At 43.0% G+C, this 26,462-nt stretch overlaps 1 protein-coding gene across 4 annotated transcripts in view; it reads right to left on the reverse strand.

Annotated features, from left to right (window-relative positions):
* The window catches only part of RAI14 (retinoic acid induced 14), a 100,048-nt gene that overhangs the window by 30,316 nt on the left and 43,270 nt on the right, over nt 1-26,462 (reverse strand). For all 4 annotated transcript variants that reach the window (XM_060280330.1, XM_035100963.2, XM_035100962.2 and 1 more), the window contains exon 3: nt 12,059-12,189. In XM_060280330.1, coding sequence (XP_060136313.1) covers nt 12,059-12,189 — 131 coding nt within the window. The remainder of the gene's footprint in view (nt 1-12,058; nt 12,190-26,462) is intronic.

The raw sequence follows: 26,462 nt of genomic DNA on the forward strand, positions 1-26,462 counted from the left end.
TAACGTTGGTTTATAGAAAGTGGTCATCCTGGGTGTTATATTGGAGTGGATGAGTTGAATAATGCTGACTGACAAAGAATCGAAAGTTCCTTAGTTTCTTAACTTTATTTTCTTTCTCTCTCTTTAATCTTTCTCCTATCTCTCTGTTTCTCTTTCTTTTTCCTCTCTTTTTTGACGGATCTATGTTTTTATTTTATCTAGATTAATGTTTCAGTCTGAAAAAAGATACTTAATAATAATGTATCTATATTTCTTCCAAAAATATAATAAAATTTACCCCCCCCCAAAAAAAAAGAGAGAGAAAGTGGCCTTACAGTGAGTCATCTTGTTCAGAATTGTCTCCATTGCCTAGGAAAGACAGAAATTGGGCTTCAACCAACCTCAAATCTTGGTATCTGGTCCTCTTTTGCTTCTCTGCACCATACCGTAGTTAAGACTAAACACAGTAGCAGGTTTAGAAGTAACAAGCCATGATTTGTACAGTATAAAATTGAATCAGAATCTTCCAATTTCTTTCCCATGGCCGTGCTGCCATTTGTTCATGTAAAGCTAAACTGTAGTTTAGCATTACATTTGAACCAAGTCATTTTGTGGAACTAAGTACAGTATTGATGGAGACCATTCTTTTTTGCCAAGAACTCATCTGGCTAAAGCGCAACCTTTTTTTTAACGTAACATTGGGGAAGTAACACCTTATGTCCATGCAGCTGAACAAATTTTCACACCATTTTCAGGCTTTCTCATTCCCAGCTACATTCCCCATTTAGCCTCCTAAATTCTGCTGTGAAGCTGACAGAAAAATAGGCCGAGTGAATTTTAAAATGTTTAAAAACGCCGAGAGCTCAAGTACTCCTTGCGTAGTTTGCTCCTAGCCAAAACCTCTCTCAAGAAGCTGGAATGAAACATCAGCACCAACATGCAGTGGTTTTGTTACTTTGATCTACAAAGAAAACTGAAATAAACCACTTAAGCTAATCTTGGAAGTTACTCACTTTTTACTCAACTACCTCCGCAAGAACTGGATAGCATGTGCTGACACACCACATCAAATAGAAACAGGCACCATTAATAAAAAGGAGAAATGATGCCCCCCCTCCAGTCATTTAAGAGGCTCCAGATAGGGTTAAAGGGTGTAACTCATTTTTCTATACTTTGTTTAAAAAATACAGGGGGTAGATTTTAGATTAGGTAGCAGACATTAAGGAGAGTTTGAACTCCATTATCTTAATTAAAAAACAAAACAAAAACAGACATTAAAATCAAGTGCAGTCAAACACGTGTTTGTGTTTGTATGTGAACCCTTCCCTCAACCATTGCAGTCCTGAAACTAACACACACTCTCTCTCTTAAGATAAAGGTAAAGGGACCCCTGACCGTTAGGTCCAGTCGTGGACGACTCTGGGGTTGTGGTGCTTGTCTCGCTTTACTGGCCAAGGGAGCCTGCGTTTGTCTACAGACAGTATTTCCGGGTCATGTGGTCAGCATGACTAAGCCGCTTCTGGCGAAACCAGAGCAGTGCACGGAAATGCCGTTTACCTTCACGCCGGAGCGGTACCTATTTATCTACTTGCACTTTTTGGTGCACTTCGACACACACATTGAGAGATGGGTAAAATGGTTGCTTTGGAGCCAATGGGAGGTTTTGTTCCTCTTGCTATTTGCAGTGGGTGGGGCGGGGGGGGGTATTTTAAAGATAGTGACAGGGGAGGGGAGGGTGAAAGCTCCCCTCCCTACAAGCTGTGATCCCTGTCCAGACTGCTCCCCAAATGCACTTCCATGCCTAATTTTAGCAATTGTGGCAAGCCACACATTTTGCTTGGCCCTTAAATAATTCCTTGAGTCCCACTCCCTCTATAGAACCTCCTGAGAGGAATGAATGGGTGAGGCAAAGGTCGCAAGTATTCTTTTGCACCTGCAGTCCCCTAAACTGAGCTGGAATAATCTCCCAAAAATTTCTCACAGCCAGCGGAGGAGGATTTAGGAACATTTCAGGCATTAATCTGTCCATAGGGCTGGAGAAGTATTTAAGATTCCTAGAAGCCAGTACAATATCCCCTTTAAAGGTCCCCATCCTTTTTATAACTCTATGGCAAGCACAGGACTTCAAGCTGATTTCTGGTAGACGATCCTGCAAGGTCAGCAGATTGCAGTGTTTGGTTTCAGTAGCTGGGCCTTACCCTAGATGGGCATGCAGCATCCAGCTTCTTCATTTGCAGCCCCCAGTTAGAGAGATTTCTTCTCCCCGTTCTGTTGCTTCCCTCCCCCTGACCCCAGGTAGATTTGGGACATTGGTTTTCCCTGTCATGACAGTGGAATTGGTTCAGCAGTCAGCCTCAATGGTTTCCAACTTGGACCCGGACCTGTACTTCCCAAAAACGCCAGTAGATGGAGTTGGTGAATGGGTAGGAAAATACTGTAGCTTTAAAAACCAGGCTGTTGTTGTTGTTGTTTAGTCGTGTCCGACTCTTCGTGACCCCATGGACCAGAGCACGCCAGGCACTCCTGTTTTGCACTGCCTCCCGCAGTTTGGTCAAACTCATGTTCGTAGCTTCGAGAACACTGTTCAACCATCTCGTCCTCTGTTGTCCCCTTCTCCTAGTGCCCTCAATCTTTCCCAACATCAGGGTTTTTTCCAAGGATTCTTCTCTTCTCATGAGGTGGCCAAAGTATTGGAGCCTCAGCTTCATGATCTGTCCTTCCAGTGAGCAAAATGCCTTGGATCAATGCCTTGTCATGGCAAAGGGGCTTGAATAACTCAGAGAAGCTATGAGCTGTGCCATGCAGGGCCACCCAAGATGGACAGGTCATAGTGGAGAGTTTTGACTAAACGTGATCCACCTGGAGAAGGAACTGGCAAGCCACTGCAGTATCCCTGCCAAGAAAACTCCATGGACAAAGACAACAGGGCATATAAAAACCAGGCTGGCAAGTAAATTTTGAGGGCTATTTTTTGACTTGAGCAAGGGCTTAAAATGGCCTGCCACATTAGCTCTACCCACCTTCTCCCTTGGGAGCCAAGGCTTGGGCAGAGGGCTCTTTAACCCTCTCTATGGCGAATCAAAGAGCAATCAAAGTTTTGGCGGGAGGGCTGGTAGTAGGCTATGACATATTCTGCTAATGCCTGAATGTGGTACACCCCTGCAGTGCTCCTGCAATGCAATCATCCTGATGTCATTGCTGCAGAAACTCAGATAAACAAGCTAGGCGCTAAATGGCTCCTTATACCAAGCTTACAGTGGCCAAAATGAAATGTCTAGTTGCAATTTGGGGGCAAGATGGCTCTAAAGTCTTATTTTTCAAATGATGGGTTGACCGATAGCAAGTGGCCGATAGCAATGATGGGTTGGCCGATGGCCACTTTTAAAAATTGCTAATTAAAAAAGATTATTTTGAATATTTTAATGTCTGTAAACTGCCTAGGGTGTGTGTGTGTGTGTGTGTGTGTGTGTGTGTGTGTACAAATTCTGTTAAGAGAAATAAAGTATTTTAACATACTTTCACAGATCATCAGGAATACCTATTTGGCAGCCACGTCTTCCTACCCAATCATTGGTTTATTAAAGAGGCATGATTTAACTACTTTTTTATTTTCCCACTATTCTACAGATGAAGAACAAAAAGGGGAAGAAGCAAAAAACCAATTGACTTTGTGCTTAAGGAAACAATCATACAAGATTTTTTTTTAAAAAAAATAAAACACATATGCATTATGACGAAATTAGGGCATGAATTACTTTCTGGACCTGTCTTGCCTTAGGTAAAGAAACCTGACCTTCTCTTTAACAATTTTAACTAGCAAGAGATCAGCTTGTTGAGTGATTTAAAAAAACAACAACCAAGAACATGCTTTAACAGAAAGGACAACTCTGTTGTCACGTTCATTCCAACTTAAAAGCTGTTCATCAAATGATCCGAGCTTGTAACAAAAAGGAGGAGTAGAATAATGCTACAGGACAAAACAAAAACCCACGCCCTTTTAGGGAGTTCCAGAGTTTTAATCAGATTAAGTTATAAATACAATTGTCAGTTGTCAAAACAGCAATTATAACATTTCTTAAATTTGGTTTGAAATATTTGGCAGAGACCCACAAAGGCTAGGCATAAAACACCTTTTTAGAGACTATCTGTCCCTCGATACCTCCTAGGGGTGTATGCAACAAAGTCTTCCAGTTTGTGCAACAACTTCTGCTTCAACTCCATCTCCCTCCACCCATCACACACTAAATCTGTTCTGGGACCCCCTCCAACCCTTTGAAGCAAATGTGAGGGAGATGCAGGGGCATGCAAAGGTAACTGACAGGCCAAAGACACCCAGTAAGTTTCATGACAGAGTAGGAATCTAAGCTTGGGGTCCCTGGTTCTGGCATCCTAACCATTACACCACACTAGCATGAATCGAGATTGCAAGAAATCAAGATTTGGTTTTAAGATAAGCCCAGGCAACAAAACCCAAGCAGGCTTCATATATACAAAACCTGGCATTATGGAACATGTGGTCTTCTTTATTAATGGGTAGCAGCCTGCTTCAATTTTAGCTCTCTTTTGCAGTGTTGTAAATAGAAATGATTCTGCGGTTGAATGCAAGAGGCATCTGTTGAAGCTTCTTCGGTTTTCCTATTTACCAGTGCAAGGAATTTAAGAGTGCAAGAGGAGCCTGTGAGATCAGGCCAATGGTTCATGTGGTCAAGAATCTTGGTATCACTGTGGCCAACCAGATGCCAGCAAGTGGCATTCAGAGGCATATGGCAATTTACTCACTAGTAGTGAGTGTTCTTTACAGTGAAAAATAGTTATTGTTTCTTCATATCTTTCGGTTCAGCAACATCTATGAGAACACCAGAATATACCGGTAATAGCAAGCCCAACACAACTCAGAAGCCTCAACCAAGTAGAACTTTTTTTTAACAGGTAATCTAGGCAACCGTTACAGAATAGTTATTTACACAACCAATTGAAACAGGTTGTTTATATCCAAGTTCAGAATAAAAGCCACAAGTTTTGTATTCTTTATTCATACTGTTGGTTATTCAATTTATATCATACCCTTTTCCTGAAACAGCAAACACATCAAATAGTATCTGAAGAAGTGTGCATGCACACGAAAGCTCATACCTATGACAAACTTAGTTGGTCTCTAAGGTGCTACTGGAATGATTTATTATTATTATTATTATTTTTTGACTGCGTCAGACCAACACGGCTACCTACCTGTAACTAGATCAAATAGTATTATTATTATTTTGTAAAAATAATAATACTCGGAACCAACAATTTCAGGGTGGCCAGGAGTAGTATCTTTTGGCCATCAGAACCCTGGGTAAACAAAATGTTTTAAAATTCTTCCTGAAAGTCTACTGAAGGAGAGCGTCTCCACTGAGAAGGCCCTGTCACGAGTCACATCAACTAGGCCAGGGTTGAAGTTGGTTAACCTTGAAAAATTGTAAGGAGGGTCCCTTGCTGTAGAAGATCAGACTATTTTTTTTAACACTTCGCCACATACTGCACACCCTGGGGCACATCTCTGCACACTCCAGCTTGACACAGCACAACTTGAGTAGGAGGAAATGAGCATAAGCAGGAAAACAGTTGCAGTGACAATGAGTGAGATGTCTGTGGGAAGCTTTGCCTAACAAATTCCTATTCTTGAGGGTTAAAAATCCCCCCCAAGACTGGGGTCTGAATGCTATAAACTTGTTGGATTCACGACAAAGTCTGTCTCCCACTCACCCCTCAAAAGCAGCTTCTCAGACACTGAAAGGCTCCAGAGAATAGCAACACAACCAAGAACCTTGGAAGAGCTCTGTTGTTTAATAGCGAACAAATGGAAAAGTAGAAACATTCCAACAAAGGGGGAATGGATAGATTACATTATGCGAATATCTAGAATTACCAAAATTGACAGATATAATTCAATATAAATCAAAAGTTAAAAAACAACAACAATGGGAGTGTCTAAATGAATATCTAGGGAAACAAGGTCTGGTTGTGTTTGGAATAACCTTCCAGGAATTGGAAAATGGGATAATACAAAATCTATGATGGAAAATAAATTAAAATAAGAAAAAATAATAAGACAGATTACCTTTATACACGCTGAGATAACTACTGTACGGAGAAGTGATGGAAGTCGCAAATGTTGTATAATGCTATTTTGCAATGTACTCCCCCCCTTTTTTTGCTTTCTCTTTTTTCTGTTTTATCTCTATATTCCATTTATGGAATAATTTTTTTTATTCTTTTTTTCTTCCTTCTCTTTCTTTTTCCTCTTTTTTCTTCATGAAAATTGATGCATGATTAATTCGAATAATTGTTTATGACATAATTTGCCGGCATGCTTTTTCTTTTCTTTATTTCTTTATGTATGTTTCAATTGAACATATGTATATTTTTAGTTGAATTTACTAATAAAGGATTTTTAAACTCAAAAAAAGAAAAGAAGAGCTCTGTTGGATCAGGCCAAAGGAGCATCTAATCCAGCATCGTGTTCGCAAGGTGGTCAGCCAAGTGATTATGGGAAGCTGGGAAGAAGCACCCTCCCCTCTTGCATTCCACAGCAACTGGTATTCGGAGCCACATTGCCTCCTATGCTGGAGGGTTATACAGAGTCATCACTTGCTGCAGCATCTTTGAAGAAAGCAGTGAGGCACAATCCATGCAAACACGGCAACCGAAATGCGGGGAGGGTGTCAAGGGCAGAAGGAAGGGGTTAAATCCTGTGCTTCCCAAACAACTGTTGCCCAGATTAAAATGGGGGGGGGAGTGGGGAATGAGACTGCTATTGTTCATTATTTAAAATGCAGCAGCCAGTGGCATATCAAGCAGCTCTCCGGACAGGAGTTTATACAAGACCTTCCCGGAAGTGTCGTTGATTGTACCCAGGACCTTCCTGCAAAGCAAGACATGTGCTGCATCACAGAACTATGGCTCTTCCGCCAAACTATCCAAACATCCAAGCTGCTCTGAGAGCCTTTTTGGCTGATGAGCGGGGTATAAATGCTCTAAAATCCCCCCCCCCCGAAATCTTGCTCCTTGTGTCTGACTGCCCCCCCCATTTTAAGTCTGTAAACCAAAGTTTTACGCACCTCCTAAAAAAATATATACCTTAGCTAACATTCCCAGGTAGTTTCAACTATGTCATCAATCATTGAGAGCAACTTCTGCCCATATCATGCATTAACTGCAATTATCATGCTTTTCCAAGGTGTATCTTGTCCTAACCTCAGCTGAACCACCACCACCTCCCCTTCCGGTGGTAGGAGGAGGATCTGATGCTCATAAAGACAAATCTCCTCAGGCAAAGTTCTGTGCTTCTTTGAAATAAAACCAAGGAAGTAAGTCACAACAAATGTTTAAATACTTTTGTAAAAAGCCACTGAAGTATTTATAGTCTATGCACAGAGATCAGTTACATCATTTAGTTCAGGTGCTGGCAACGTTTTCCGACTGTGGGCCGGATCGTTCCCACGGACAATCATCCATGGGCCGGACATGCGCAGAAGCGATTTCTGGTGCCGTGCTGTGCATGTCCGGGGCTCCGGAAATCACTTCTGCGCATGCCCGGAAGCTGAAAATTGTGTCTGGACATGTGCAGAAGCGATTTCTGGCACCACTCGGCGAGTCCCCGGTTTAGCGCAGCGTGCGGGGGACTTGCCAAGCGTGTGGCTCCGTGACCGGGCGGCTCGTGGGCCAGATAAATGGCCTTCATGGGCCGCATCCTGCCCATGGGCCATATGTTCCCGGCCTATGATTTAGTTGCTGCTTGCTTGGCATTCATGAAAATTGCTTAGCATTTGTGAAAACCTCAAACTTGGAATCAGGACTTCAGTATCTCTAAGGCCAGTGAAAATGATACATGCTGCATCAATAAACTATAGCTAACAGAATGACATGGGAAGGGCATGTTCCACATAATTGCATCACTCGTACATTTATTATTGATTTAAAGGAATTTCCGTTACTACACCTTTATCCAAAATGGTGCATATAAACATTTTTAAATCATATAATCCACAAAACAACATTAAAAGCAACATAGATCATTAAGCAAAAATGACAACCCAAATGAATGGAAGGGGGGGGGGGGGAAACCACTCAACCACCCATTTCACATAACTAGGCAAATAAAGACTTTTTAAACTTGGTGCCAGGAGGAATACAGCATAGGTGCCAGGCATATCCCTTTTGGGAGACCATCCCAGAGTCGGGGAGAGAGAGGGCCGCCACAGAGCAGGCCCTCCCTTTTGTATAAGCATAACGTATTTCCTCCATGACCAGCGCACGAAAGGATTCAGCCCACAGGAATGGCAACATTTGTGTGGAATCCGACCACGAAAAAGCAGAAACACTTCCACACTAGTAGCTAAAATATGCAAGCAAATTTAGTGTAGTGGTTAGAGTGCTGGACTAGGATCTGGAAGACTAGGGTTCAAATCCCCACTCAGGCATGAAACCCACTGGATGACTCTCTCACACTGTTATTGTGGGGATAAAACAGGAGAAACACATTGAGCTTCTTGGAGGAAAGCAAAGGAAAAAGTACAATATATGAACTAGGCCAGAGAGCCCACCAGCCTGCATATGTTTTATTAGTAGTTCTTATCTCAGATGATCCAAATAAGCTCAGAACTGAGTACGGTACATATGTGTTTTCCCTTCCTACACGGAGAATCTCCTTATATTAAAAGGAAACAAACCATATTCACAAACAATAGCAGCTCCTACTTCTCTCAATATCCCACCTATTCTACCATTCTATGATGGTAACAACAAGCCAGATAGAGCAAAGTTAGCACGAGTGCAGTGCAAAGGATAAACTCCTGTTTTAGCATCAGGGAAGGCTCTTGGAAAAGGGGGCAATGCTAAGGTGTTTCAGTCGCCAGTTCCATTACAATAAAAATACAAAAAATCCATCCCACTGGGAGAATTAGTTGCATAACAGACTTTGTCGCTGTATTTTGGTCTTTGTGTCACCTCCAGACTAATTATGTAAACACACACACCAGGAAGCAAGTCGGTTATGGGATCGATAAATCATTCATCCATGGCTACATCGTAAAATGAGGCTGCACAGACCTAAGGCTGGGAATATCAGCTAAGGCATCTCCAAGGGCAACTATGCAGCAGAAATGAACTTTGCTCTTAGACCTCTTTTATAGCTCTGTGAGACAGATCATTATCAGGGGCCCCTACCTGTCAATCACCTGATATCAGAATGATGGTGGGTGCAAGGTGCTTTGAAGTCCCACAGCCAGGTCCTCAAAGCACCTTGAAAGGCAATCCTAAACCAAGTTTCTACCCTTTGTTTTAGCAGGCGATTCTGATGCAAACCCAGGTAACCACTGTTTCCTGGTAAAAACTGATCATGTAATGCATCATTTTCCAGCTAAGGATGTCTGAAGAAACACACTCCCTTGGGATTTACAGAGGCTGAAGAATCTAATGTCAGTAAAGAAGGGTGTGCATGCAGCCAAAATACACAGGACACTTAAATTTCATGTGCTTGAGTGATTAATATTAGTCCTGCTCATAGTCAAATGAAGATGTGAATAACTTAGGTCCATTGATTTCAATAGGTCTACTCTGAGTAAAACTTAGTTGGCTACTTAAATTCTTTTTCTCCAAAAAGGATACAGATGCTTTTAATACCATATTTAAGATGCAACGGAAGAGGATTCCATTCAGGCCACTTGCAGACAACACCATCATTCCGTTTCTTCATCCAAACAGAAAACGCTGCTGAACAGAACTAGCAGAGCAAGCAAGAAGCCAAGAGCGTGGCTCCATATACAAAGCCTGGAGGGCTGTGCTTTTCAGCTTCATGGTGTGGAAGAAGCTGCCCAGGCATCACTCACTCTCCCTACGAACGGCTCTTCCTCTCTCCCAATCTGCCCACAATTTAAAAGCCTATTGTTTTTTCATGGGATGTGAACCATTAAGCTATTTCTCAACTGTCCAGAAAATTGATTCTCTCTGTGGCTGTAGAAGATTAATGCCAAAAATCTTGTGCTTCTATTTAAAGAAAAAAGAAAAAGGAATGGCAAACTCTGCATGAGACATCAGAACTTGAACTGGAACAGGAAACATATACAAATACCTTTGAGGTTTCTGGTGTGGGTCATGCGTGTGGGACTTCGGCCCTCCAGATCCTCTTTGACTATAAGTGAGATCGCCTCTAACCACTGGCCATACTGGCTGAGGCTGATGGAGTCCAAACACACACAGGGAAGCCCACAGGTTCCCCGCCCCTGTCTAGACTTGTGTAGTAATTTTTTTTTTTAAAGAAAGGTGCCTATCCTTTACTGCATTATTCCACACAAATAGATTACAGGGTTTCCTACACATGACAATAGCATGTCTAAACCATGCATGTCCCAATTCACGTGTAAAAAAGGATGGTAATCAGGGTGCGATTTTTGCACAAAAATGAGAGTTTGTCAAGGAACACTGAACTCTCTCCTGTCCACAATTCCTTCTTTCTAGCTATTTCTCTCCAAACTTGAGGATACTTTGCAATACTGGACCACAGGCAGACAAAAATTGCCTTGGTAGGACACACTATGGAAGAAAGCTGGAGAAGACAAAGACACACACACACACACACACACACACCTTGGCATACATCATTTGCACAACCCTCACTTTACAAGTTATTAGGGCAGACCTGCATTTAATTTAAAACCATTTATGTGATGGATTCTTTGGCCCATAATAAAACAGGAGTGCTCTTTCTGAACCAATCTCCTAATCAGAGTTAGCAATTTGGGGGCATGAAGCTGATTGGGTCCCTTAACCACAACTCCTGCACAAATTTCTCCTCTTGGTTTGATTAAACCAGTGCATTACATCTGCATCAGCACTAAGGTTCATGCCAAGTAGAATTGCCTTCCTAAGCAGGACTTTGCACTATAGATTTGAATAATGGTATTATGATACTCAACTGTTTTATTTTCGGCTCCTTCCCTAACAATCCCTAGCATGGCATTTGCCCTTTTCACAGCTGGCACACACTGGGTCGACATCTTCGTTGAGCTATCTATAATGGAACACTTTAAGGCACCAGCTGCATTGTGCTTAAAAGGCAATCTTGATGAAACCTGGGAAAACCCAGAGTTTGAGAAGTACCAGTTTTGTTGTTGTTGTTTAGTCGTGTCCGACTCTTTGTGACCCCATGGACCATAGCACGCCAGGCACTCCTGTCTTCCACTGCCTCCCACAGTTTGGTCAAACTCATGTTCGTAGCTTCGAGAACACTGTCCAACCATCTTGTCCTCTGTCGTCCCCTTCTCCTTGTGCTCTCCATCTTTCCCAACATCAGGGTCTTTTCCAGGGAGTCTTCTCTTCTCATGAGGTGGCCAAAGTATTGGAGCCTCAGCTTCACGATCTGTCCTTCCAGTGAGCACTCAGGGCTGATTTCCTTCAGAATGGATAGGTTTGATCTTCCTGCAGTCCATGGGACTCTCAAGAGTCTCCTCCAGCACCAGTACCAGTTTAGGCAGCACATATCTGATGCAGCAGCAGGAATAGACAAGTGATTTTCAGCATGCTCCAAAGGGCCTTGCATGGGTGTAAATGCCATTGAGTTGAGATTAACATCAGCGCAAGGGCCATTGGATTGTCCTGTTTGTAGAACACTTCGCAACAGCTGAAGAAACTGCCACTCCACTGATTCAGCATGTAACCATGGAGCAAAGCACACTTTGAATCAATTTGACTCTATTCTTTTAACATGGGGTGTCTGCTGAGTGCAGGTGGAAAATTTCATTTAACAAAAACCTTGGACACTCATAGTAAACACTCTGCATGCCTGATTTCTACAGGAAATGCACCTTACCTTGATTTAAAACAGTGGTGCCTGACACAAGACATAATTAGTCCAGCAATAAAATGAAGGAAAAAAGTGTTTGCAGATGAATTAGGCATAGCAGTGCTAGGATCTGGATGACCCAAATGGCGTGAAGCACTAACTCCCAATATTACAAGTTCCCAGCAAACGGGAATTTTATTTACTTTTCGGGTACGGAATAAAAAAAATGGTTGCCATCTTAGCTAAGCTACTTACGCAGTCTTGCCCTCATTGTCATGTTTGGTGGCGTTGGCTCCCTTTTTACCCAGCAGTGATGCCACTTTCTCTGCGTCGCCATGCTCCACAGCTTGCAGCAGTCGGTCATCATTCTTATTCCATTCATTGGTCTGGAGAAGGAAGGGGAGAAAGAGAGAGGGGGGAAAGAAATAGCTCACTAGAGAGAAACACTGGGAAGTGCCTTTGTTTCACTTAAAACCAGTACATTAGCTTGCTAAGGAAAACACACCCTTTCTCCACAAAGAGGGCTATGAGCAATCTATAATGGACCATTCTAGGTGCAGGCACTTCACACAAGACCTTGCACAAAGCAGAGCCGCTGGCACATGCCCACTTTGATTGGATTGCATTCATTTGTCCTCTGCATGTGACTCCTCCCTCTTGCAATATGGGTGCTCCCCTTTGTCAAATTTTTATTTCTGTCTCCAAAGGAGCATAGGAAGTTGCCTTACACAGAGGTAGACAATTGTGCTAGCTAACTAAGTATTGTCTACACTGATTGGCAGAAACCTGCCAGGTTTTAGGCAGGGGACATTCCCACATGTGATAGAGATTGAAACTGAGAGCTTCGGCATGCAAGACAGATGCTCTACCACTGAACTGAAGCCCTTTCCCATCCTCAGTTTATATCAGTGGTGTCCAAACTTTTTTCAAAGAGGGCCAGATTTGATGAAGTGAAGGGACCCGAGGGCCGACCAAAGTTGAGCTTTTCATAGTATTGAAGTTGCTGAGCTTTTTTTTTTACCCCAGGAAATTAACTCGGATTGAACCGACCGGTGGGCCAGATTATGCCCCCAAAACGAACTTTGGACATGCCTGGTTTACACGGAACTCGAGGGGGCATATACAGGAGTACCTCATATACAGGGGTACAGACGCTTCAGGTTACAGATTCCGCTAACCCAGAAATAGTACCTCAGGTTAAGAACTTTGCTTCAAGATGAGAACAGAAATCACGCGGTGGTGGTGCAGCGGCAGCGGGAGGCCCCATTAGCTAAAGTGGTACCTCAGGTTAAGAACAGTTTCAGGTCAAAAACGGACCTCCAGAACGAATAAAGTTCTTAACCCGAGGTATCACTGTATGGAGCCCTGACCACACCCAGACCTGCTTAGCTTCATCCAAGGATTATGCATTATGTTCCCTCTCACTATGTACCCTGGGCCTTAAGGAGCTAAACACCTCCCTACACTTCAGACCATTTTAGGCACCTGAAAATGATCTCTGGCCTATAGAAGCTTACAATGCCATTATATATTTGTTAGCCTCTAAAGGTAGCACAGGACTATGAGTAACGTGATCAACCCTTGTAGAAGGTGCATTGGTGCGATCTCTCATATTGTGGTACACTAGCCCACTGCTGCAACTCAAAAAGCAATGCCTGCATTCTGCCTTGTCCTTAAGAAATTGGCTGCAAAGGACTGTTAGGAAGGAGACTTCACATGTACTCTCATAATAAGCTGGTCCTCATTGTTCTTCAAGTGTGGGGGCGCATTTGCTTGGAAGCATCTTCCCCATCAAAAACATGCAGAAAGCCCCACTGAAACTTCGGACACAGCTATGTGCTCTGAAACCTAGTACGTTTAAGCTGCAGATAGTAGGTAAAGCAAATCTTTCACATGCATAGAATTCACAAATATTTACAGTAATATTCCCACCATCGCCAAGGAAGACAATGCTGTTTGACAGCTTGCGCTAACACAACGCAAGAAGGGAGTTGCCTCCGGTACTAATGAACTGCGGACACTGCTGCAGCTGCAAGCCAAGCTTGCATCACAGCTTCACGATCCGAGCCAAGAACTTAAAATGAAAAATAAACTTGGAACGAGCTACCATAACCCAGCTGCTGAAATTCAGCTTGGATTTTTGCCCCATTTTTGCTCCATGCAAGTGGGGAGTTCTTTGCTGGCATTCACACTAACCCTATTTGGACATTTCCTCACACGCACAGCTTGCCGTCATGCAAGGGGAGAGCACATAGGAGTCCATGCTGCCAGCTTCATCACTGACCATGTGCTGAGAAAGTGAACTTCAGTGGCACACAGCCATGGAGGCTCCCCCCACTATTTTGAACCCTGGATGATACGGGTTCCGAGTCATGGGAGGATCCTCCCAACAAGTAGAGGCTGCAGAAATTTGCTTTCCTAAAACATGGAAAGCAGTGGAGTCAGTGACAAAGAACCTGGCAGATATGCAGAGGCAATTGGCTTGTGTTTGAATGGAAGGGGAAAACAGCATGTGTGTGTATAGCTTTTCAACAACAAAAACTCCCTCCCAAACCCTCTTTTTATATCCCTCACACACCCCAATGCTTTGTTCAGCAAGGGAACACCAGTTCACAAAACAACAGATGAATTCTGCTCTGAAAGCAAAGTTGCATCCCGAGCAACCTTGAATTTTAACATGGAAGTGGTTAAATAAAGCAGCAATTCACTGTGAAGACATAAAGGGGGGGGCAGTTGCTGCGACTGCTTAAAAGCATCTGCATTGGATTAAGTCCACGAAAGCTTATGTCATAATAAATGTGCAAGTCTTTAAGGTGTCACAAGAAAGCGTTGTTCTTACTTTAAAGCAGTTTTAAGTAAAAAGGTGATTGCAGGCATGTTTATTACAATTGTATCCCACCCTTTCTCCAAGGAACTCACGGCAGATTAGGAGGCGTTATTCCATTTTATAAGGAATCCTACCCAAACCCCTGTGAAAAGCATTAGGTTGAGAAAATGCGAGCAGATGAAGAACAAAGCTGAACAGATCTGAAACAAGGCTTCCCTTCTCAGAGTTCGGCACTCTATCCATTACTGGATTCTCAACCAACTTTGGGTAGTAAAATCCAAAGGGCCTCTAACTTCATGCCCAACAGGAGCCATAAATCCATTTGCCAAGATCCCCAACTTGTGCAGAGCAAGAGAAAGGGGGCCACCTTCTTACTCAGAATCATTCTCATACCCTAGAATCCCCACAGCCTAGTGAGAGAGAACTGTCTTTCTTTGCGACAGTCTTTTAGACACTCATCTACCTGGTTTTGACCTCCTCAATTCCTGGCACAAAGCAATCAGCTTCAGAGAGAACTCAAGCAAGCTTGCAAGTGCTTGCATTTACTTGTCCACATTCTGGCACACCACGGCTAACATTACAGTTCTTTTATTTGGCCTTTCCTACAACAGTTGCACATTTAAGCATGTACTGTTATTTATGCAGGGTAGTCTGTAATTACAGCTTAACAGCACAATTTTTCTTCCACCTGTATGGGAAGCCAAGAACCACTTGCATTTAATGGTCCTTTTACTTTAGACCATATATTGCAAAACAACAGACAAAGCAATGAAACATGACAAGGTTTAAAGCAGCATGGCCACCTTAATGGTCAAAAACTCTTGGCCATTTATGCTTGTCCTCTGCCTAGAAAGAATAGGTCCAAGCAGCTTGGCCTTGGCCTTTCCCCCAGAAAACCTGCTCTTCAGCAATCCAGAACAAAAGTCAATCTGCAGAAAACCCAATTGCTGTTTGTTCTAACTCAGTGCTAAACCATGGACTTTCCCAGTGGAAAGCAGTGGGGCAAACAGAAGTGTGGTTGAACCCTTTTTGTTAACTACCAATGGCAAGAAACAGCCTATATAATGGCCTTAGCTCCTTGGAATAGCAGACTATGGTCAAATACATTGTCAATTAATAGATTACAATTTGATGGTCAAATGATTGGCATCCTAGCCGTAATGCTCTCACTTTCAGAGGTGCAGCCCTCACAAAAACAAGATATATGAATTTTACCATTTAAGTTAAACTAAAGGCTACACACCAAAGGATCTCAAGTAGAGAACAAACAGAACGCTGTCACCCCATTACAGAAAAGCAGGTCTGGCCACTTTGCACCTCAGCCAAGTTGTCATTTGACAACCATTTTACCACTGGACGTTCCCTTCAATATTAATTGACTTCTGGAGCAGAAGGAATGCAGTAGCAATGATACACAAACAGCACTCAAATGCAGTCGCAAAATTCTTTAACACCAGCATGTGCGTGATTTTAAAAACAGTAAGAGCCAATAACCTTAAATAGTGACCTCAGTATGAAAACTTTATATTTCCAGGATTACATTTTTGTTGCAAAGGAGCTCAAGACTATTAGTCCATCTAGTTCAATATTCTCTGCATCAGTTTTCCCTAACCTGCTTCCTAACAGGGGTTTTGATTACAGCTCCCAACACTCTTGACCAGGCATCCCCAAACTTCGGCCCTCCAGATGTTTTGGACTACAATTCCCATCTTCCCCAACCACTGGTCCTGTTAGCTAGGGATCATGGGAGTTGTAGGCCAAAATATCTGGAGGGCCGCAGTTTGGGGATGCCTGCTCTTGACCATTGGCCATGCTGGCTGGGACGGATGGGAGTTGTAGTTCAAAACAGTTGGGTGTACCAGTTGGGAGAGGCTGATCTACACTGACTGACAGGATGGCTCCCCAAGGCTACAGATGAGCACCTTTCCTAGTTTTATCTGGAGATGCTAGGGAGTAGGAACTGTACCTGGGCCCTTCTGCATGCAGGGCATGTGCTCTACCACTGAGCAATAGTTGTATGTGGATACATACCAAACTGAAAAGATGATGATGATGATGATAATAATAATAATAATAATAACAACAACAACAAACAACAATAACAATAATAATAATAATTTATTTATACCCCGCCCATCTGGCTGGGTTTCCCCAGCCACTCTGGGCGGCTTCCAACAGAAAAATAAAACACAGCAATCTATTAAACATTAAAAGCCTCCCTGAACAGGGCTGCCTTCAGATGTCTTCTAAAAGTCTGGTAGTTGTTTTCCTCTTTGACACCTGTTGGGAGGGCGTTCCACAGGGCGGGCGCCACCACCGAGAAGGCCCTCTGCCTAGTTCCCTGCAACTTGGCTTCTCGTAACGAGGGAACCGCCAGAAGGCCCTCGGTGCTGGACCTCAGTGTCCGGGCAGAATGATGGAGGTGGAGACGCTCCTTCAGGTATACTGGACTGAGGCCATTTAGGGCTTTAAAGGTCAGCACCAACACTTTGAATTGTGCTCGGAAACGTACTGGGAGCCAATGTAGATGGCTTATGGTGTATACTACTAATTTTTCAACCCGAGCTTTCGAGGCAAAATTTGAGTCAGGAGAAGGAGCAACCAACAGTAGAGGCCACATAGGGTATGAGGGCCTTCCACTAAACACAGAAATATCCTTAAATTACCATACAGTGGTGCCTTGACTTACTAATTTAATCCGTTCCTAAGGCACTATCGTAGGTCGAAAAATTTGTAAGTTGAAGCAACCCCATCTAAAAATTCGTAAGTCGAAAAAACCCTATCTAAAACCGCTGCGGTTTCCGTTCGGATGTCGAGAAATTTGTAAGCGTGCAGCCATTTGCCCCATTCGTAAGAAGAAAAATTCGGTTGTTGAGTCGTTCATAAGTCAAGGCACCACTGTATATGATAATTTTGTTGTATGTGACAGATATAAAATAACTTTGGTTTGTTTTTTACTTTTTTCTCTGCCAGAAACGTGCCAAGTATAAAGCCTCTACTAATTCAAAGAGACATGTAGTGGGAATTTCCTGGAGACCAAGACATGCACCGATAGTGTCATGTTAATTAGGAGAGGGATCCAAAATGTATTTTGCACGATGGCCCGGAAGTATGGCCACTACTGGCAACAAATTCTCTAACTGCTCTCGTGTAAAACTGGTTAAAAGGAGGAGGAAGATGTTACTATGGAATCACCAAACCATCTCAATGGATTTTTTTCTTTTTTAAAAAAGGCATGTGCCTAGCATGCTAGACTTTGAGCAGGGGCCAAATTCCTGGCTAGGTCAATTGCAGGAACATAAGAGCCTTGCTGTATCAGAACAAGGGCCTATCGAGTCCAGGATTTTGCTCCCACCACAATTAGTCATCCAGGTGCCTATGGGAAACTGAAAGTAAGGCATGAATGTAATAGCACTTTCCCACTCATGTTCCTCTGCAACTGGCATTCAGAGGCATACTGCTTCTGATTGCTGGAGGTAATATATAACCATCGTTACTAGCAGTCACTGATAGCCTTATCCTCCATGCAGTTGTCTAATCCCATTTTAGAGCTGTCCAAGTCAGCAACTAGCACTACATCTTTGGGTAGCGAATTCCACAGTTTAACTACCGGTAGGTGCTGTGTAAAGAAATGCTTCCTTCTCCCTGTCTCGAAACTCCCACCCCTTCCACTTAAATGGATGGCCCCGGGTTCTAGCCTTATGAGGGAGGGAGAGAAAAGCTTCCTATGCTACCTTCTTCACACCTGGACGCATCAATCTCCTCCCCACCCTCTACTCACCCTTTTCTAAGAAGCCTCAAATGTTGCGGCCTTTCCTTATAAGAGAGAGGTGCTCTAGCCTCCTCCTGATCATTTCGGCTGCCCTTTTCTAGTGCCACAATATCCTTTTCGGAGGTGCAATGACCAGACCAAGTGCGACACTCGCCCCCAAATATTTGTGTAAGGGCATTGCATTATTGGCAGTTTTATTTGCAATGCCTTTTCTAATGATATCCAACAAGGAATTAGCCTTCTCCATAGCAGTTGCACACTACATCACACACATAACTGCTTTCTCAGGGTAGCTGTAAAAGATAAATAAAAGCAGTGGTGAAGAGCATGCATGCCACTCTCAATTCCTTGGAGAAGGGTCAGGATTTTAAAAAGTGTTCATAATCTTACATGCACATACTCCCCACATTAAAGAACCTCCCTATATTCCCCCCACCTTAAATTTATACCCTGTCCTTCGCACTTGGTCTGGTCATATATAACCTTTCCAACCTCATCCAGACACTGACCAGACCCACGCCTGCTTAGCTTCAGTAAGGTGGTGGCCTCAAGTACCTTCATACCACACCCTGGGACCAGAGCATGGAGTGCTCACTGTCAGCAGTATTAGAGGGACTAGCAATAAATATTTTCCCGAGACAGGTTCTGCTGAGCTGCAATTTGAAATGTCCCGATGATGGTTTAAACAGAGAGGAGAAAACGCCTCTTCTCCAGAAGATTGATTAAAACCAATGCTTTGAAAATAACGATTGCCGACTGGTTATGGAATAGTCTTGATAAAAATCGATCCAACTTGATCTCGGGGAAGTACCGGTAAGCAGGACTTGGTAACACTATCACATCAATTAGCACTTCCAAAGCAATTGAGATTTGCAGGTAGCAAAACAGCACTAACAATTAATTAGCTAACGGCAGTGTTAAGGAGAAATGACTGCTGGGAGGAGTACAGAGAGAAGAAACGCCATGATGCATCTGCACCAGCAAAACCAGACACCTTCATCTGCCCCAGCTGCAACAAAACAAGTCTCTCCCTTATGTGTCTCTACAGTCACAGCAGGCGCTGTAGCTCTTAAATGGTTAGACTTCACCCTTGAAAGCACAATATTTCATTGTCTCCCACGACAGATGCCAACCAAACCATAAAAACCAATATAGGAAGCAATACCATATATGATTCCTCCCACCTGCTCACCCTGTTCAGTACTAAATCATGAAATGGACTTGCATGGCTGTTGTTGTTGTTGTTGTTGTTTAGTCGTTTAGTCGTGTCCGACTCTTCGTGACCCCATGGACCATAGAACGCCAGGCACTCGTGTCTTGCACTGCCTCCCGCAGTTTGGTCAAACTCATGTTCGTAGCTTCGAGAACACTGTCCAACCATCTTGTCCTCTGACGTCCCCTTCTCCTAGTGCCCTCAATCTTTCCCAACATCAGGGTCTTTTCCAACGATTCTTCTCTTCTCATGAGGTGGCCAAAGTATTGGAGCCTCAGCTTCACGATCTGTCCTTCCAGGGAGCACTTGCATGGCTACATGTCTTTAAAAGCCACCAACAGACTTGGTAGTCTCCAACACAGATGGGAAAAAGGTGAATCGCAGCCTACTAGCCAATTTCTGGTGGATCACCTGGTGTCAAGGATGGTGAACTGGTACTTCGTTTCCAGACTACAACTCCCACTATCCCTAATCTTTGGTCATGTTGGCTGGAGCTGATGGGAATTGGAGTCCATCAACATCTGGAAGGCCACAGATTCTTCATTCCTAAATTCTTGCAAATAATGCACAACAGTGATCTGATCTGATCTGATCCAGACAGGCACATATTTCCAAACTCAAGATCACTTAGGAATTATTTGCTGTTAAGGTTAAAAGCATGAACTCTTGCTTTATAAATTTAAAACATCACATCAGTGAAACAAGATTATTTTAGTTTATGAAATAGACTTCTCAAGGCCTGAGTCAATCCACACCTGCTGTAAGATTTGACTTAAGCTGAACACTGCAAATGCTGTACAGTGGTACGTTGGTTTAAGAACAGCTTAGTTTATGAACAACTTAGATTAAGAACGCTGCAAACCCAGAAGTTGGTGTTTTGGTTTGTGAACTTTGCCTTGGGAGTAGAACATGTTGAGGGTGTTCCATTTGTAAATTGAGTCCCCTGTTGCTATGGGAAAACATGCTTTGGTTTAAGAATGGATTTCCGAAACGGATTACGTAAATTCATAAACCAAGGTACCACTGTACTCTGTTCTATCCTAAGAGGCAAAGATTAGAAGGAATGTGCCTATAAAGGAAAACTTCCTCAAAATATGAGTTATGGAAATGAGACTGTCCCAAAACAAAGTATTTTTGGCAGAAAAGCAGCATGTACTCCAAGTTCTACTCAAGTTGCTGTTTAGGCTTTTTTGTTGTTGTTAGTTAAACAATTTTAAAAGCTTAAAGTGCATGCTTAAAAGGGTGCTATAGACACTAACTTTTGCTGCATGGAAAAGTTCAAGACCTCCTATAAATAATTAACTGTTGTCAACAAAATGGAGTGTGGGGAGAATGGGGAGAGATAATCTCTTCCAGTTGTAGAAAAGTCTATACATAGATTTGAAACGCACACACAGAGATCATTATTCATATCTCAGCCTTTAGTGCTTGCTCTGGAAAGGATCTTTTCCCATCTTAAGCCTCAGCTAAAACACTGAAATAAAGTTACAGGGCTAATGACTGTGTGCTAAATAAGCAAATGTTCAGCCACCTTAACCAACCAGGGCAACTGAGGCAGATTCTTGATAGAATAATGAAAAATCTCAGCTTGTATAAAATAAGATGGCTCTCCAAGGTTCATCATTACAGATAGGGTCATCAACGCTATCAAAGAAGAAAGGAAGAATGGTGATTTGTCTAGAAAGGACTCAAAATATCCAGGTGTGGCAATCTGATGTCTAACTTATTGAAGCTGCTCTTCCAAATGACCTGTGACCAGCTAGGGTTGTGCATGATGGTTACCCAAGAGCACATAAGTCAGTATGTGCTGCAACATTCAGAACTCTATGCTTCCATTAAAAAACAACAACAACAAAGCAATTTTCTAGCCCTCAACGCACCATTCTCCCATGCAGCACCCACAAAGCTCTCAGTTTCCACTCACTCTCAAAACCACCATGAGATAGTAAGAAACTCTCCATACAAGAATACACAGACACAAGTGAATTATGTCCTGAGGCATTTGCAAAGCAGATCCTCCTCAGAGCACAGTTCAAAATTATCACAATTTTGCTTGTGAACCATTAAGCCTGTAACAATTGTGGCTTTAACATTCTGAGCATTCATGAGGGCTAGAACCATTCTCCCTTTAAAAGAAACTTCCCCATTGGTAATTAAAAACTGTAAGAAATCCTTTATTTTGTTTTGTTTTTTAAAGCAATGTCCTGACAACCCAAATCCTCTCCCATCGCATCCCCCGCCCCACAACAACACCCCAACGTGTGCAGAATTAAGAACCACAGCAGAAAGAGCAATGCTAAGACAAAGTGGGCCCATGTTCTCAGGCCAAGAGCGGAAACCGAAGTCTAAATCATTGGCAGCATGCAGCTAACGTGTTGGCAAGAAGACAGGCTGCCTCTCATTGTTCAGCAAACCTGCAAGTCAGCAATAAAATGACCAGTGATTTATTGCCTGTACTTCTCAAGAGAGGACAAGAGCAATTACCATCACCACATGCAGCCCATCTATCTCAATACATCAGAAGGTAATTAAGAAAAAAAAGTGTGTGTGTGTGTGTGTGTGTAAAATGTTCACAAAGAAGGAAACACTCTGCATATCTTAACACTTGCATACATATGCATGGGTGTGTCTAAAAGATTTTGTAGAGACCAATTGACAGCTGTTCATTTCAAGAGTTCTCTTTTCTCTGGAAGTACCTCCTTCTACACCAGCGTTTCTCAACCGCTGTTCCACTAGTGTGCCGCGAGACGCTGGCTGGTGTGCCGCGACGTGCGGCGACAAGAAGGGCGATTTGCATTGTCACGTGCCTGGCGGCCGCCAATAATCAACACTGAACTGCCGGAAAGCAATATTTCTCCTCCTCTTTCCCAAAGCTCAATGCAAACGAGCCTGGCGTCCGCCAATACACAACACTGACCCGCTGGAAAACAATATTTGGCAAGTGTTTCTTACAGTCATAATTATAATATAGGGCGGCACAGAGTTAATTTTTTAAACTTTTTTAATGGTGGTGTGCCTTGTGATTTTTTTCACGGAACAAGTGTGCCGTGGCCCAAAAAAGGTTGAGAAACACTGTTCTACACCATCAGTGTTTTGATCTTGCTTTGAAACAGGGGCACAGAATCTGTGCATCTTCAGGTGTTGTTGGACAACCACTTCTATCAGCTCCAGACAGCACTGGCCAATCATTAGGGATGATGGGAGTTCAGCAGCATGTGGGAGCAACGCCTGCCCTAAAGGCTTGGAATAGGAGTACACCTGCTTAATTCAGTAAATGCTGCTTAAATGCCGGCACAAGTACAAACCATGAAGGTGTATAGGAAACACTGGAAGTGTGCCACGTGCATGCAAAGAGGTTCTCTATTAGCAGTTTTAAGAACTTTTAAAATCCATTACTTAGCTGATGGGTCTCAAAACTCTCTGGAGGGAATTCCCTGCATGCAAAGACAGGCTCTGGCATATTAAGCGGAAGAGATCAGTAGTGGGTCCAATGGTCAAGTAGGCGCTGTACACACTGTAGAGGGAAGTGAGGGGCAGATGGGGCTCATCAACCTGGGAAGGTAACCCTTGTAGGAGAAGGAAACCTCAGCTGCCTTGCAGGATATCTTTGCAAGTAGAAAAGTCTACGGAGTGGATTCCCTAAGACGGTTGGATGGTGTCTTGTATGCCTCCTTCCAGCAATTCCTGCAGCTAAGCTGGTGCCAAACATATTGCTCTGCTTTCTTTGGGACCACATCAGTGAGACAGAGGGGGATCACGTCATCTGGGCAGCCCAAGACTTCCATACACACTGCTCAGGCTTCCACCCTGGGGAGGTCACTTTGATGCTGCTAATGCAGCCGTGTGACTTCACCCCCAGAGATGCACTCCATTGTCTCTCAAGACATATGGATGCCAATAATTAGAGTGCTCCCATAAGGCTTACACTGCATTTTGCTACCTGCCCAGGTTCTGCTTTGTTCCAAATGATGACCAGGTATCTCCTGAGCGCATGACAAAATCCCATCCTTCTTGCTGAGAAAAAGTTTTGATTCTCGCAGAGGACTATCTCTGAAATGGCCCACCCGGAGGGAGCATGAAACACAGTGCTGTGCAACTACTGTACTGTGAGGCATTGGTGTTTTGGCTCAATGAAGGCTGGGGATTCAGTCCTCCAGCTCCACTGGGCAAGATCTTTAAAACCACAAATATTTGCTCTTTAGCATTCTTGATTCTCCAGGCCTTTCTCAACACTTACCTTAAGTGGTTCACAGACCACACAACTAAACTTAGCAGAAGAAGCCAAAGGTCACTTTGAAATTAGATCATGAATAGGACTGGCTAAAATCTTGCTTTGATACTCTTTGGTTGAAAACAGACCACCTCCGTATCAACTTCCATAAATGAGAAATATGAAGTGCAGACATATGAAAACCTTCAGGGCACTTTCAATTCAGCAGTCCCTTCAACGTGACCCATTTGCGCAAGCAACCCAACACAATTTTTCAAACTAGGCCCATAATAATTTGTTATTAGTTCTGAGCATAGTGTTGCTCTACATGAGAGAACTTTTACATCCAAATACTATCTACATTCTGCAAGTTATTCTTCACATTGAGATGTAAAATTACACGCAGGTCCTGCTAGCCAAATGCTCATGTGAAAATTCACTTATCCAAACAAGAGGAATTAGTACCAGTACTCAAATTTCGCTATACACTCCATAGATTCAGATATCTATACAGCTGAATCTGCATGTAATAACAAATCAGCAGCTTGTAAAAAGCCTAACTGTCTCGCCAGAGTGGTGCATGCTCTAGTTATCTCTCGCTTGGACTACTGTAATGCGCTCTATGTGGAGCTACCTTTGAAGGTGACCTGGAAACTACAACTAATCCAGAATGCAGCAGCTAGACTGGTGACTGGGAGCGGCCGCCCAGACCACTTAACACCGGTCCTGAAAGACCTACATTGGCTCCCAGTACATTTCCGAGCACAGTTCAAAGTGTTGGTGCTGACCTTTAAAGCCCTAAACGGCCTCAGTCCAGTATACCTGAAGGAGCGTCTCCACCACCTTCATTCTGCCTGGACACTGAGGGCCTTCTGGCAGTTCCCTCGCTACGAGAAGCCAAGTTACAGGGAACCAGGCAGAGGGCCTTCTCGGTAGTGGCACCCACCCTGTGGAATGCCCTCCCACCAGAGGTCAAAGAGAATAACAATTACCAGACCTTTAGAAGGCATCTTAAGGCAGCCCTGTTTAGGGAAGCTTTTAATGTTTGATGGATTTCTGTATTTTAATGTTTTGTTGGAAGCCGCCCAGAGTGGCTGGGGGAACCCGGCCAGATGGGCGGGGTATGTATAAATAAAATAATAATAATAATAATAATAATAATAATAATAATAATAATAATAATAATCTTTTTGTGTTTTGTTGGTCTGTGGCAACCGTTTTGCCATAAACCTTGGTGGGAGGGAGGGAAATCAGACAAGTAAGAGAGCATTTTCTTCCTTTCCTTGCTTGCCTTTTGCAAGGTTTCAGGGAGTTTTCCTGAGCGGTTTCCCCCCCATCATTTTGGGGTCAAAATTCAGTGGATGGGAATGCATTAGACATTTCCCCAGAGGAATCAATTGAAATCGTAGACTTATTATGTGAACGCTCACCTAACAAATGATTTCCTGAGGATGCATTATGTTCGGATAGGAAGACCTCCGTGTACATAGATCTGATCAGGTAGCAGTTGATGTGGAAGACCTCTGCCTGAAAGGCTGGAGAGTGACTGTCTAAGCTTGTATTTTCCAATTCACATTGATTTTTCTTTGTGTGTCCCCCCTTCTCTTTGTAGTTCTATGCAAATGTTTGAAAACCAATAAATCCCCAAGGCAAACAGCCAGGGTACTCTCTTTCTTATTTGGTTGCATGCATTTTCAAAGTAGCAGAAGTCTGGAAAAGTCCTTAATAAGAAACCCCTGAATTTCACTGTTTTAAAAGTAGCCCTAAAATTATAATTTGGCTTTTTGCAGCAGAAAACAATGGGCCGCTGTGTGCAGCTAAGCCAAGTATGAGCAATTCTCTGGAATCTGGGTGTATTTTTCCCCCACCTCTTCATTCAGCAACAAGAAAAAACCTATTCCCAGAAGCCATATTGTTGATGTACCTCTTAGCTGACTAGTTACCATCCAGTCTTCTAGGACAATTTAATTATAAAAGGAAATGCCTTTTGCACTCCTAAAGACACAAACACAGAAGTGAACACAATAGGATGGACGTCTGAGATGTAGACAATAAGACAGGTGATTCACAAGCTAATTAGCAATGTGAGTACTTGCTTTTAAAAAAAGAATTATGAAGATGATTAGTGTCGGAGACAGTAGCTTTGCACCTATCCACTCAGCCAAACACAAATTATATGGACTAATTCAGCCTCTTTAAGTAGACTAAAAGTTTGAAGATACCACGAAATCTCGTCCACCACCACTCAAACCAAAGCAGATTCCTCACAACCAGTAACGTAGGGCTAGAACATTTTTTCACATAAAAGTTTCATAAGCTCATTAACAACAATGAATGGATTCCAACTGAAAACATCCATTATTATTAGGCAGCCTTGACAGTTGGGTTTTAAGTTTTGTTCACAATATAAAAATACAATAGACATGCTAAACTGGACCTAGGGCATCAGAAAATATCCCGAAGCAAATTCCCCTAAAGCATCCTGTCCTGTGTGCACTGCAATTGCTGCACTCCTGCATTACAAGAAAAAAAATAGGAACCCCACGTGTAATATGTAGCTCTGCCATCAAAACACCAGTATGAAGACCATTACATGAGGAACTCCAACCTGAGAAGCTTCTTTTCTTTCAAACATCC

The sequence above is a fragment of the Zootoca vivipara genome, chromosome 11 (genome assembly GCF_963506605.1).
Source record: "Zootoca vivipara chromosome 11, rZooViv1.1, whole genome shotgun sequence".
NCBI classification, from domain to species: Eukaryota; Metazoa; Chordata; class Lepidosauria; order Squamata; family Lacertidae; genus Zootoca; species Zootoca vivipara.